At 34.3% G+C, this 13,515-nt stretch overlaps 1 protein-coding gene across 19 annotated transcripts in view; it reads right to left on the reverse strand.

Moving 5' to 3' along the window:
• Positions 1-13,515, reverse strand: part of VPS13B (vacuolar protein sorting 13 homolog B) — a 434,621-nt gene that overhangs the window by 364,803 nt on the left and 56,303 nt on the right. For 14 of the 19 annotated variants that reach the window (XR_011678368.1, XM_071421508.1, XM_071421509.1 and 11 more), the window contains exons 8-12: positions 11,550-11,815; positions 8,751-8,846; positions 8,287-8,409; positions 6,048-6,185; positions 4,579-4,666 (exon numbers count right to left, since the gene is read on the reverse strand). Coding sequence is in view for 18 of the 19 variants with exons in the window: in XM_071421508.1 (XP_071277609.1) it covers positions 4,579-4,666; positions 6,048-6,185; positions 8,287-8,409; positions 8,751-8,846; positions 11,550-11,815 (711 nt within the window). In the remaining variant the exon portion in view is untranslated. Of the gene's footprint in view, positions 1-4,426; positions 4,483-4,578; positions 4,667-5,381; positions 5,422-6,047; positions 6,186-8,286; positions 8,410-8,750; positions 8,870-11,549; positions 11,816-13,515 lie in introns of those variants that run through there. The other 5 variants (XM_071421523.1, XM_071421524.1, XM_071421510.1 and 2 more) reach the window with 5 other exon arrangements.

Genomic DNA, 13,515 nt, shown 5'->3' on the forward strand with positions numbered 1-13,515 from the left:
TCACAAAGTTATGTATCCCCAATAATCAAGGAAAAGATGTGCTGCAGAGACATGACAGATTTGGGCCCTTGAAAGGTTAGGTGCCATGACAAGACTGGAAGAAGGAGACTAAAAATGAAGATAAACCCTTCCTTCCATTCACATTTACCACCATTCACTGACATATGGAAAACAAGAAAGAAAAATTCTTTAATCGTTATGCCCCAGACTGTTTTTTTTAAAAAGTCAACACAGATACCAGAATAGTTTAGTAAAGTAGAGTAATAAGATAGACCAAAATCACACATTCAGTGTATACAGGCTACTCATCAGCTACCAATGACTACAGGCTACTCATCTAGTCACACCAACAGCATGACTATTTCTCTAAACATACTTCATGGAAATTCTTCAGTTAAATCATGCAGATTTCAGAAGCTCAAGTTCTCCTGTCACATATAACTTGTGAAAGTATAGTCCTATCCCTCTAACACTTTTAGCTTGCAGAACTTCACTCTGATTTTTTTCCTAAGATCATCACTTTGAAAATGTCTTCATTGCTTTGACAGAAGCACTAAACATTAAATATCTTGCTCACCATAACATAACTGAATACTCTGACAAAATAAGCATAAGACTAAATGGTTCTGAGACTGCAGAAGGACAGTGGAGCTGGTGACAGGCCTGGAGCACAATACTTCTGGGGAACTGAGGGCACAGGGGTTGTTTAGCCTGGAGAAAAGGAGCTGAGGGAAGACCTTATTGGTCACTAGATCTACTTGGAAGGAGGGTGTAGCAAGGGCAAGAGGTCAGTCTCTTCTCCCAAGTAAGAAGCTACAGGTTGAGAGGTCTCAAGTTGTACCAGGGGAGGTTTAGATTGGATATTGGGAAAAATATCACTGAAATTGGCTACAGGCACTAGCACAACCTGTCAAGGTAAGCATTGTAGCCACAATCCCCGCAAGTAATCAAAAAATGTATTAATATGGCACTTGGGGACACAGTTTAGTGGTGAACATGGCAGTGCTGGGTTAACAGTTGGACTCAATGACTTAAAGAGTTCTTTTCCAACCTTAACAATTCTATGATTTCTGGTTGCCCAAGAGGAACCCAGTCATTCACCCTTTGGTCTCTCCCCTTTACTGTACTCTTAACTGCACTCATTCAAAACAGTTCTTACACCGAGGGAAGTTGAGCTTGGTGGAAAAGGAAGCAAGGGTTTTTTTTTCCCTTCATGTTTAAATCATACTCCATAAAACACTGTTGCTTCTAAACAGTGGTGAGGATAAAGGTCCTCAAATAAACTGAGACTGTGCTGAATTTGATGCACAGCTGGCATAATGTTCTGCAGGCCTTTACAGGCTTAGGCACTCAGCAGAAGAATTAACTTTATCCTTAAAAGCCTAACAGAAGTTGACGGTGAGAGCATTTATAGCCTCTGCTTCCCTTGGTTTGTTGTTTTTCTGAGAAGAAAGAGAACAATAAAAGAAAGATAAAAGGACAGAAGGATACTTCCTTATAAAACCTACTCAAATCTTCAGCTGGAACTGAATTACAATCTTTTGAATGAATCCTGAAAGAGATTTGTTTGAAACCCAGCATACTGACTTCTGCATTTATTTTATAGGCAGTTAACATAAATACTTTTATCCTTTCAATTCTACACAGTATTCAGTTCACATGAACACTACCAAAGAGTGCAAAAAACCATACCATCATATAAAAAATAATAAGGCCAGAAATAATAAAGCCAGAAGTAGTAACAGCCTGCCTTTTCAAAGAGGAAAAATCAGACTTGCTTGTATATATTGTATGTATATGAATAATATCTCTAATTGACAAAATTCATACAAACCACTTTTTGGAACGGTTCCAGTTAATTCCACCTAAATGCAAATAGAAAAGGCAGAAAACCTATTGGTTCTACAGAAGTAAGTAATCTTGAAACTTCATGGACACATAAAGAAAGCCAATCACCAAGTAGGTGATCTTGAAACTTCATGGATGCATACAGAAAACCAATTTTCAACCACTGAGTTTTCAAGCTCCCTGTAAATTGTATATCTAATTCTAATCAACCAAAAATATCAAAATGAGTGCTGCATAATAAAGTTGCCAGTAGAGAGGTACACATTACAAACAAAAGGTAACTTCAACAGCACACGCTGCTAGCTCTGTAGGTCATGCAAATCAGTGATCAGGGAACTGACAGGCTACATAATGTTTCAGATAAATTGTTCTGCACTGAAATACAAAGCAAAAAAACAGAAAAATAAAGGAAAGACAGACAAAATGTCTAAATAAGACTACTGTGCATGACTATCTTGCTTTCATTCAAAATACTGAAATTGATTAATGCACTTCTGTAAATGACAGATGAAACTCCTGAGAGTTAATGTTATCCAGGAGGCACTTGTGGTTTAATCAGTAATCCTATGCTTCAGGAAAGGTTAAAGGTGCAAAGAATGTGTCAAACCAAAATTGCCTTGACAGATAAAAATCTTACAATCACAGTAAGTGCCTCCTATAACTTAAGTTTGGTTCGTTTTTTTTTTATGGTATGTGGGGTGCAGTAATGGTAACTAAAAACAGTTATACCGAAATAAGAAATAGTAAAATGCAAACTTTCATATAAAAAACACATTAAAAATGCAGCAGATTTAGACTGTTTTCAGAATCTTAATGCATTTATACCTTCATCTTAACTAAATATTTTGCACCTATTTGTTTACATTCTATTTAACAACTCTGCATTTAACTCACAATGTGGAAAAATTAGCTAGAAAATAACTAGCAGAAAGCATCACATCTGCTTTTCTGAGGGAAAAAACCATTGTAAAATTTAAGATTTTAAGTTCTTGACTCTAGAAAAACAACAACCATTTAAACAATTTAAAAATTAATTATTCTATTATTTTACACAGCCGGGTTCCTGAAATTAAAGGAAATAAAAGCACACAGTAAGACTTGATAGAAAGCCAAGCTACATTTTGTGAGGTGTTTTCCTAGTGACTGATGGAGAAAATAGAAGCCAAGGCTATAAGAAATCATCCTCATAGGATGGAAAAACAGGGAAAAACATAGTCAGAAAATACAATAGTCTGACACCGAGGAAAGTAAAAAAGCATTTCTGAGTTCAGTAATTTCTGAAAAGCATTAGTTAAAAGTCGGGAAGAGATATGATCATAACATTCCTTATGCATTCAGAGAAACAAGAAAAAATACTCCACAAAATCAATTTTTCTTCATAATGCACTTAGTCTGTGCATATTTAAATTTCTACACTAAGATTCAAAAGGAGATAAGGCTTACCCAAGGTTTTCAACTTCTCTACATAGGAGTTCAGTGTGCAATTAAACACTTATATTGTTATTAAAACCAGAAGAAGTCTGCAGTATATTTTTGACTTAATTGTAAATTTTCAGAGCTTCACACCACTCTCATGGTACAGAGGAAAGCCTCGGAGTCAGGAAAGAACTGTTAAATTTCCTGTGTATAGCTCTACTGCTGAGGGCAATAGCATCATTTACTTATTTTTGTAAATGTTTCATGAGCCATCCCTAAGGAAACTGGAAGTTTCTTTCCTACTCCTTTTAGACTTAATGTCCACCACATCCAGAAAACAAAGCCAAACACTAGGAGTTGTGAATTCTCTTACACAGAAATAGAAACACAAAAAAAACCCCAGATGAGTTGGACTATGTAGCCAGGACAGATAAATGTTCAGTCACAAAATAGCAAGAAGTTCCCAACAAATATCCAGAGAAATAGTATTCACAATAATAAATACACAGATGGGGAAGAAAGTAAGATTAATTTGACAATAAAACTGCAGAACAGCAGCTGTAAATGACAGTGTTCTGAGGAGTGATGGGGAAATTATATCACAATCAGTGATAAGAATATCTGTGAAAAAATATAAACATATTACTTGCTGATAGATTAACTCCTTTGTCCCAGCTTTTGTGATACTCACAAAAGTAGACACACTTACTTCATTAAATCCACTTCTCCAATTTAGAAAAGAATTTACTGGAATCACAAAAAACTATTTAGAATAGTTTTTTTAGAATATGTACAAAGTTTAGAGTAGTATTTGTTCACCAAGTTGTTTAGATACATATATTTAAAGATAATTCTTCATACTTTCTTCCATCCTTGCATTTTTCTTCATAGAAGAAAAACAATAGCCCTTTTCATCTTCTGTGCTAAGTATACGATCAATCTCATACTTCAACCAGGGTTTTTCAAGATATTTTTAATGTGAAAAGTTAATAATAATCACTTTTTTTAAAAAGACATCATATTTTATTAATTCCACCACTGCTACAAAATACTTACTTTCAGTTTAGCAACTATAAAAAATACCATTTTGATTACTTATGCAAGAAAAGAAAAATTAAAGAAGAAGAATACCAACAATCAACAGCTAACCAAAACAACTAACCTCTGAAGGACATCAATGAAGATGAAAGCATTTTAATGATGATCCTGATGGTAAATCTAAGGTAAGTTAGAGGACAGTTGGTCAAGGACCATCTGGGCATGAAAAGTCTTTGTTTCTATTATTTATCAGGGTAAACAAAGGAAAAAAGGTACCTTTGCCACCGATGCTTTCCATTGTATACAAGTAATCCATGTAGAAAGCCCCAAACCTCTGCATTCCAGCTATCTCTGTGTATGTCTCCTACCAACAAAGCAAAGCAAACAAAGAAAATGTTGTATAAGGAAAGAAACTTGAGATTACCAACTGATAGACTGGTACTAGAGAGATATATTCATGTTTGGATTTGTGCATCAACACAGGGAAAGGCTTATCAAAGCAAAGGACAGAGGTTATCACAAGAATTGACCTTTCTGATAGGTAATGTAACTTCCATTTGAGGCCACACAAATGCACATCCATAATTCCTGTGGACATGCTGACCAATTCATCAATTACATCGAGTCAATCAGTACCTTTAATGAAGTAACTATTCTTCATTTGACCTCTTGCATGCAACACATCAACCTAATTAAATATGCTAAAAACTTCAGCTTGTTCAATTTGGCTTTGCTATTCAAGGAATATTGTGGTTTTATCTTTCAACAGCAGGAAACTTATCAAGACTTTATGCCAGCATTGGGATTCATACATAATATAATACATCACACAGCAAATTTGCTTCCAATCTTGCCAAAAAATGGGCAAATTGTGCAAGCATTGAAGACAGACCAAGGATAGAATAAAGCTTAAAACACACTATGGGGAAAGATTGACTATAAGTACTTGTGATTTTACTAAACTCATTTTTTCACATGATTATTCGGTATTACACTTTATCAATAGCAATAAAAAGGTGAAATAATTAAATTTAAATTTAAAGAAAATTAGATACATTCCAAAATTGTAAATGGCTTACCTGTACAACAAACAGCACAGACCTCCACCTATGAACACAACTGGAAAGGACCACCTTGGTCATTACAACTGGTCTTTAATAATGGCAGACAACCAAGGAATAAAGCTTTACTGCACAATTTACAACAATAGAGACTAGAGGTGACTGAAAATTTGTCTCCACAAAAGGGAGAATTCGCAAAATTTTCTCTGAGTAGACCAATATAGAACGCAAGCAATAAAATTAATACTGTCCAAATCTGACAGCACTTCTTAGTTTGAAGACCCTAGACTACTTACTGTCTGGGTTTAAAACATGTGCTGGTAAAGCTTGACTTTTGCTAGTATTCTCCCATATGTCTCTTTTCCTCTTAATATGTTCTGTGGTTACTGCTTTTGGAAACTATGACATTAATTCAGTTTTTGGGGCAGGAGGGGAGTTTGAGGTTTCTTTTGGACATGTTTTTTCAGTTTGGCTCATTTTTTGGCTTGGTTTTTGTGGGTGTCTTTTTTTTGACACAAACAGATTTACTTTTTTTTTTTTTGGCCAGCTGCTAAGTAAGATTCATTTAAATATGTAAAAGTAAAGAGAATTCAGTCCTCTAATAGTACACAGATCTAAATAATTAGAAGAAATTCATTAGAGAGCATTGGAAATTTTTTTATAAGAAAGATGTAATTCTCTGACCTTATGATGAGCTGCATCCAATATAAATTCTGCACGAATACTATTATTTTCTGGACTTCTGTAATCAAATAGTGAATTGGTAAGGTATGTCATTCCTTTCACGCTCAGATTTTCTCCACAATTAAAGAAGCATGCCTCCTTCAAGAGGCAGTAGAAAGTGAAGCAGGAAAAGAAAAAAAAATTCAGTCAAGTTAACAGAGTAGTTCAATTCTGTTGTAACACAAATAAGACACAGAGTAGTAACCCTCAAGAGCATGTTTCATTATGAATGAAGATGAAACAATGAAATTAATTTAATTCATATAACACAAGTTCCTGTGCACTCCTTCCTCATTTTCAAATGAAGAAAAATTGCCTGAACCAATGAATATGATACAACTCATGATATAAAACATAATAGCTGCATTTTAACAGCAAATAACCTCAGACCATCATCACTCCAAATCTTGCCCCAATCCTCTTCTGTATACAAACTTGTCACTGCACACTCTATTTCTGGCTGCCCAATCCTTTCAGATGCTATACTTACCATCTTCAAGGCAATCAGTTATTTCCATGTATGACCTCATTGCTACATTATCATTCTTTATTCATCTAGATTTAACATGCCTCCTCCCAGACTTCTACCATTCTGAAATCAATACCTTTCCTAACAAGAGTTGTTAATCCAAAAAAGTTTTTTAGGAGGTTTATTTTTTTTTTTCCAACTATCTATTCTCAATCACAGGCAGAGCCAGAACCTTTATGAAAGGACCAATCCCACAACCACAGCAATACACAGACAACAGGCAAATAGTATCATCACTACTGTCATAAAGCAGATACTTTCCTAAATTCCTGGACTAGAGAGTGGCAGAAAAATGAGTAAGAATAAAACCCCAAATGTTCCTTATTAACCAACTTAAAGGAAATTATCTCCATTGGTCAGAACATGGGGCTCATAATGCCACAGCTGTGGGTTCAATCCCTGTATGGGCTATTCACTGAAGAGTTGGACTTGATGTTTTTTTCTGGGTTCATTTCAAAAGACACAATTTTATGATTCTGTGAAATTCTCTTGCTCACCCACTCACCTCAGTCTAAAAAAATCAATTCTCTCAAGATTTTATACCTGACAATCTCAGTTGCCACAGACAAGGTGGCTGTCCACCCTCACATCCCCAACCACATCTCCCTTGTCCTTAACAAGGCCAGTATAGCATTTTTACAGTTGGCTCATCCTTGCCTCCCCAGCCTCTCCTTCTGGAAAAGCCTGTGTGTATCCATAACAGCACACCAGCCACATAGTGTGTCCCACTGCATCCCTAAAATCCCAACAATGTCATACTCAGCAGCCATGTCATGATATTTTCTTGTTTTCTGCTCTGCACACACAAACACCTGAGATGGGTGCCAAGCCACAATGCTCTCACAGGGAAAAGGTAAGAAGCTGCCCCATCACATCTACCATAATACAGTATACAATTTCCCAGATTAGGAGATATTTGACAAATACAGGCACTTATTTTCTTCCATATTCCTTATTTTCCTTTCTAGAATACTTTACAAGAGTTCACAGAGCACTAACATCAAGTTAACAGGTCTCTTCTTGTCTATATTATTTGTTTTTATTTAAACATAGATAATAGTCCCTGTTCTCCAATACTTTAGGGCATTACCCTATCTACACATAACCTAAAAATCATCATTATTGAATTTAGAATTTCATGCAACACTTCACTAAATAATTTTAAAGTAGTTCATAATGATACCTGATTTTTTCTTAAACAATTGAAGATTTGCATCTATTTAAAATACAAGAATTAATACTGTCTAACTCCTTCACTTCATACTGCTCTCAATCTTCCTGAAAAGTGAGGTAAGACACTCATTCAGTATTTGTGCCACATTTCTATTATCTTCACCATACAGTGTTCCCATTTTTTCCCTTCCAATCTTTGGTTGATTTAAGTACTTTCAAAGACTTTCAATTATATTTTAATTTGTTATACAAAATCACAAAGGCAACAATGGGTTACTGTCCAAAAAGATTTTTAAAAAGTCTTATGTTCTGCCTCTTCTCAATCTGAGATATTTGTCTTTTTAACTCTAAGGAATAGACACTGAGTTCTGTAACACAGTAACATCCAAAAATCACAGCTGGTAACAGCAGTCTTTTCAATTTTTGCAAACAGATATTTTAATAAAGGATAACAAAATTGCTTACTGAGGAAATCAACTGATATTTCAACATACTCACTTCATCACTCCTATTCATATTTTCTTCAAAATCTTTAATTCCCATAATTCCTTTAAGGCACATAGCTTGGCAACCAACAAAACCTATTTGGCAATCAAAAAAAAGTTCACCTTTCATAAGGACCTAGTGAGGAAAAAGAATAAACTGATAAATTTTTAAGCCTTCTATTCCACAAGAAGTAGAGAAGATGGACAAAAATGAAGCAAAATATACTTAGTTTATATATTTAGAGTTTTAATAAATAGCAACATACAGGGCACTAGAAAGGAAGTTATTACTATAGTGCTCAACCACTACAACACAGAAGTTTAGAGAGTTAATATCTACATGATTATTACAACAAATGCATACAATATGACAGAACATAAAAGATCAGCAATTAAATAATTTAAAAATATTTTACCAGCAACTATTTGGTACATTACTTTAAATGTACCAAAAAAGCCCTGTCAATGTAAAATTACCTCAACTGTTGTTCCTTCTTGTTCCCAGCATATGACTTCTTTGGATTTTACTTTCTGAGGGCTGTAATAACTACTTTCAGCTTGCATTTCAGTGAGCTACAGAAGAACAGGATAAAGACCTTATAAAATTCAATATTAGTATTCAATGACAGTATGGTCATTAATACACAGAACTGATAAAGACAAAGTAAACTATGGGCAAAAATACATTAACTGTCAGGAAACAGGTGCAATTAAACAGCTGTAGCACATTATCCATATCCAGAATGTCTCATGTTCAACTTCGGTTTGAAATATGCCATAACAGAATGCTTAAAATCCACTATAGTATTTTCAGTTTGCTTATCTAAAGAGAAACTGTGTGAAAAGATGAAACAGATACACAGTTGTGCTATAAATATCAAATAAGCTTATAAACTCCTGTAAAAATCCATTAATACTTGATTTATTTTCCCCAGAAAATAATTAAACATCATTATAGTATTGCAGACACATTTTGATTATAACCATACACATCTTTGTTTCATGTCATGGCAATCAAGAGCAACATGCATTTATATTTCTTGCATGATTTTGATATAAAAATTCAAAACGGGAAAACATGCACAGGTTAAAAAGCACATAATGTTGAGCTAAGAAAAACAAGTAAAAAGATGCACTCTATATTGAATATATTACATTTGGCACAAAAAAACTCAAGTTAGTTTCTGGTGAACAGTTTAAATACTTCAAATTCTAATTTTTATAAACGAATATCTACACACTCTCTTTGTTTTCAAGACTGGATACACATGGATGCTGTTTCAATTTAAAATTGTGTAATCTGAATGTCCAAGAAAATTGGATGAAAAAAGTCACTGATCACCCTTCACCTGTGTGCAATTATTGCAGAGGAAAAGCAATTAATTGATTAAAAGAACTCAGAAATTACAAGAATAGTTTTCACCATTATTAGAAAACGGTACATTTAATTTGGCATGATTTTTAGCTGGAATGATATCAACTATTCAAAATGTTAATGCAGAAACTTGACCTTATTTTTTAACCAAAATATGAACCACAAATTAATTCCATACACTCTTTGCATGCAAGCAGAACAATGAATTCTGTTTTCCTCCTGTCACCATATTAGCATCATACATCACATTTAAAATTTCTAAAATGCAAAATGTTACATTTTGAGTAGTTTTTAATCACTTCCTAATATAAAATGCGTGAATTTGCAAATGAAGCATTAGGAAGACCGTCTCTAGCAAAACACATGTTCAAAAAATAAGTTTATATTATTTTTAATGAGTTTTCTTGAATGAAGAACAAGAGCAAAAAATTACTACTGTATGACATAGTGTAAAAGAAGATGCTGAGCCATGATAAATGAGAAATTTGAACTTTAGTGGCTTGTTCATGTTTCAAGTGGTGTCCCAGGAATACAATTAATTATATTCCCAGGAATATAATTCATGTTTTAAGTGGTGTTCCAGGAATATAATTAATGGAGGGAACAAAATTATAATATTTATTTTTAGCCTCTCTTAATGAGAGCTGAAGCAGACTGACACAAAAGAACACAAATGAACACGTGAATGCTGTTGATATCTTCAAATTTTTCTTGTGGCTGAAGGCTTAAAACATCAACATCCCCACAGAATATCTGCAGCTTCCAAAGGCACTTGTCTCACCCTTTCAGGCAGTTGCTGAGCAGCTAAATGCCCTTCTACACCACCAAACAAAAATAGCTAAATTAGGCATAAAGCCCCATAAAACATTCTTGTGCACAGATGTCAAGCCAAACAGGCAAAAAAGGGACAGAGAGCTCCTGATGGTATTGGGTATAATCAGGCACATCATTTTTGCATGGGAGTTACAAAAGTCTTGCAGTTAATCTGAAAGGCTCAAAGTCACAAAAATCACCCTAAATAACTCTGTGGCAAAGTTCTGACCTTGATTTAATACATGCTTAATTGTAAAGCCAAGAGCCACTTGGTGTAGTTATGCACACAGAATCGCTTGCAAATATTGAATATTTGAATTTTTGAATTTGAATATTTTAATATTTGAAACATTACAAGTATTCTCTTAATTCAATACCTGAATTTCTAATTTCTGTAAGTACATCTCAATATCTTAGTCAGACTCTCCATATTCCCTTCTGCAAGCTTACAAAATATTAGAAGGCCAGCAACAATTTCCAGCTGCGCTTAGAGCTTATATTAAATCTTTCTCTACATATACTGTTTGTAGCTCAGCCTATATGTACTATTTATCTTTTTTTCCTTCAATAAAATTTCCACCTATGGAAAAGGAATTCAACATTATCAAGTTAAATTGGTATTCTCACATACAATAGTCCAAAAAAAAAAAAAGAGTAGTTTCAAAAAATTCCTCCAATCCTAGCTCTAAATTAGAGGAGCTTTTATAAAGAAATATGTATTTGTATAAATATTAGATAGATAGAATACTGCAATGAACGTTCACAGAAAGCTTTCAGGCTTTTCTTCCCATCTTCTTTCTATCAAAAATATCAATCTAAGTAAATTAAGTGGTTTCTTTTGAACATTATGAAGTTCACACTCAAATTCTAGCTCAAATAACAAAAACTACTCACATTGCCATTATCAGTCCAGTATGATGAACAGGAATTTTCAGCTTTCACATTTCTTGTTATACATTAACTTAATATTCCCCTCATAATATCAACAATATTTGTCTTGAATCAAACGGTATTTGAATGCTAAGGAAATCTTTATGCACTTCCTCAATAAGTCAAATGAATCCTTTATGACACAGAGAAATATTTACCTTAAAAGTCACTGTTGCCTTTGTACAGTAAAACCCAACTGAAATAATAGGATCCTTGAGGGACTGAGACTTCTGCTGTTCTGCTGTTCCATCACCAATTCCACCAGAATCATTCTCTTCATCATCATAACTCACGATAGCAGGAACAAAAGACCAAGCCCAAGAAACCCATCCTTGTTGCTGGTCATCATCCTGATGGAAATAAGGATCTTGACTAATGTACTGTGTAGGATATTGCATTACTGAGCTTGCTTCATCTTCTGTGCCTTTTAAAACAAAAACCAAGCTGAATTTCAGATAAACCATACTTAAAAATTTATTTATTAAATTCAAATTTATGGTATGTGAAATTTATCTTAGACTGTATTCCACACAGCATTCACTGATACTTGGCTTACAATCATAGGAAGTCCAAAGTACAAATTTTAAATTACTGAATATGAGTTTTCAAGCACATCTTTGATTCATTAACATTTTTCTCCAAAAAATATTAAGTGTCTTTGCCATAGTTTTAGTATCATACATCTGCAGTGAGACCAGAATTTGCCATCTATACCACAAGTCTTCAAGACTGCTTTCATTAAAGACTTCCTAAAGCCGTAAACTTAAATCTGACTAAATATTGATATTATGATCTTATAGTTTCCAATTTTAAAATTAAATTCAAAAGTACTTCGAGTTAATCTATGCTACTACATAACTAACTACAAGTAATCTATGCTCAAAGAAGCTGGTACCCATCTGTGAGTCAAAAGTCAAAATGTTGGTCACCTGTGAAAATCAGTAGAGATCGCATGCAGAACAAAGTAAGAACTTCCCCAAAGATTCAAGTCTAAGACTCATGAGCTAAACAGGTAGGTAATGTACTGCATGTACAAAGAGCACAAATAGCTTTTATCTGGTTTCATCACCACTCTTGTAGGACTCATGAGGGCTATTAAATACTTCAGAATTACTATAGGTAGTACTGGATGCAGTACTGTTCCTGAAGACAACCATTATGTTCAATGAATCATTTAACTGAGAACAGAAATAGCCATATTGCAATTCTATTAATGTATTTTGAATCTCAGAGATCCCATTTTTACAAGTTTCAGACCTTTTATTGCTTAGTCTAACTAGTCTTTAGCCTTCTACTCTCTTTATACTTGCATAACTGAGGAAAGAGGAATAAAAAACACTCCTGAGAATTCTCTGCACTTGCTTAAGAGGCAAGGGTATGTCCTCCCACAAAGGCAGTGCAAGCTCCCTTTCTACTCCCTTCACACAAGTCTCAAGGAGCAGATTTAAATCCAGAAACAAATCTTGAAACACAGCAAATACAGAAGAGGTGCACGTAAAATTTTGGAAAAAGCCAAGAGGAAGAACTGTCAGCTGTAGAAAGAAAAAACCTGATACTGATCATGACTCAAGTAGTTTAGTACAGACTGCTGTTGGCAAGCACAAAAGAAATGGTGGAAGGCCTGGCAAAAACTGAAAAGAAGGTGGAGCTGTAGAACCTGGGTCATGCATAACATTTGGTCTACCTGGCCATAAATTTCAGCCACCATTTAGCATACCCCTTTTTGAAGTACACAGAGGTAACAGAAAAATATGCCAAGTAATAGTCTGGATTATCATAGCCTTTAATATTTTGGAAAACATTAAAATTAGCACCATTTAACCCTATCTCCTCTATCTATATACTGTGAGACAGAAAACTGAAAGAGGAAGCTATATCTAGTTTCTATCACTAAATTAAAACTACTACAGGCCCTATACAATCACCAAACTTAAGAAAATATGCACATCAGCCTGATAAACAACACACAACATCCTCTAAACACTACAAGCATAAACACACTGTAAATTCATTTATAACAAGGAATATATGAAGGAGAGCATGTACGTGGAAAACACAAAGTCTCTTTAGTTTGAACTAACTACACTAACCACTTCATTGCCTGCAAACATATTGGATAGTGAA

This window comes from Agelaius tricolor, unplaced genomic scaffold, assembly GCF_023055355.1.
Source record: "Agelaius tricolor isolate 1412-34295 unplaced genomic scaffold, bAgeTri1.0.p SCAF_2, whole genome shotgun sequence".
NCBI classification, from domain to species: Eukaryota; Metazoa; Chordata; class Aves; order Passeriformes; family Icteridae; genus Agelaius; species Agelaius tricolor.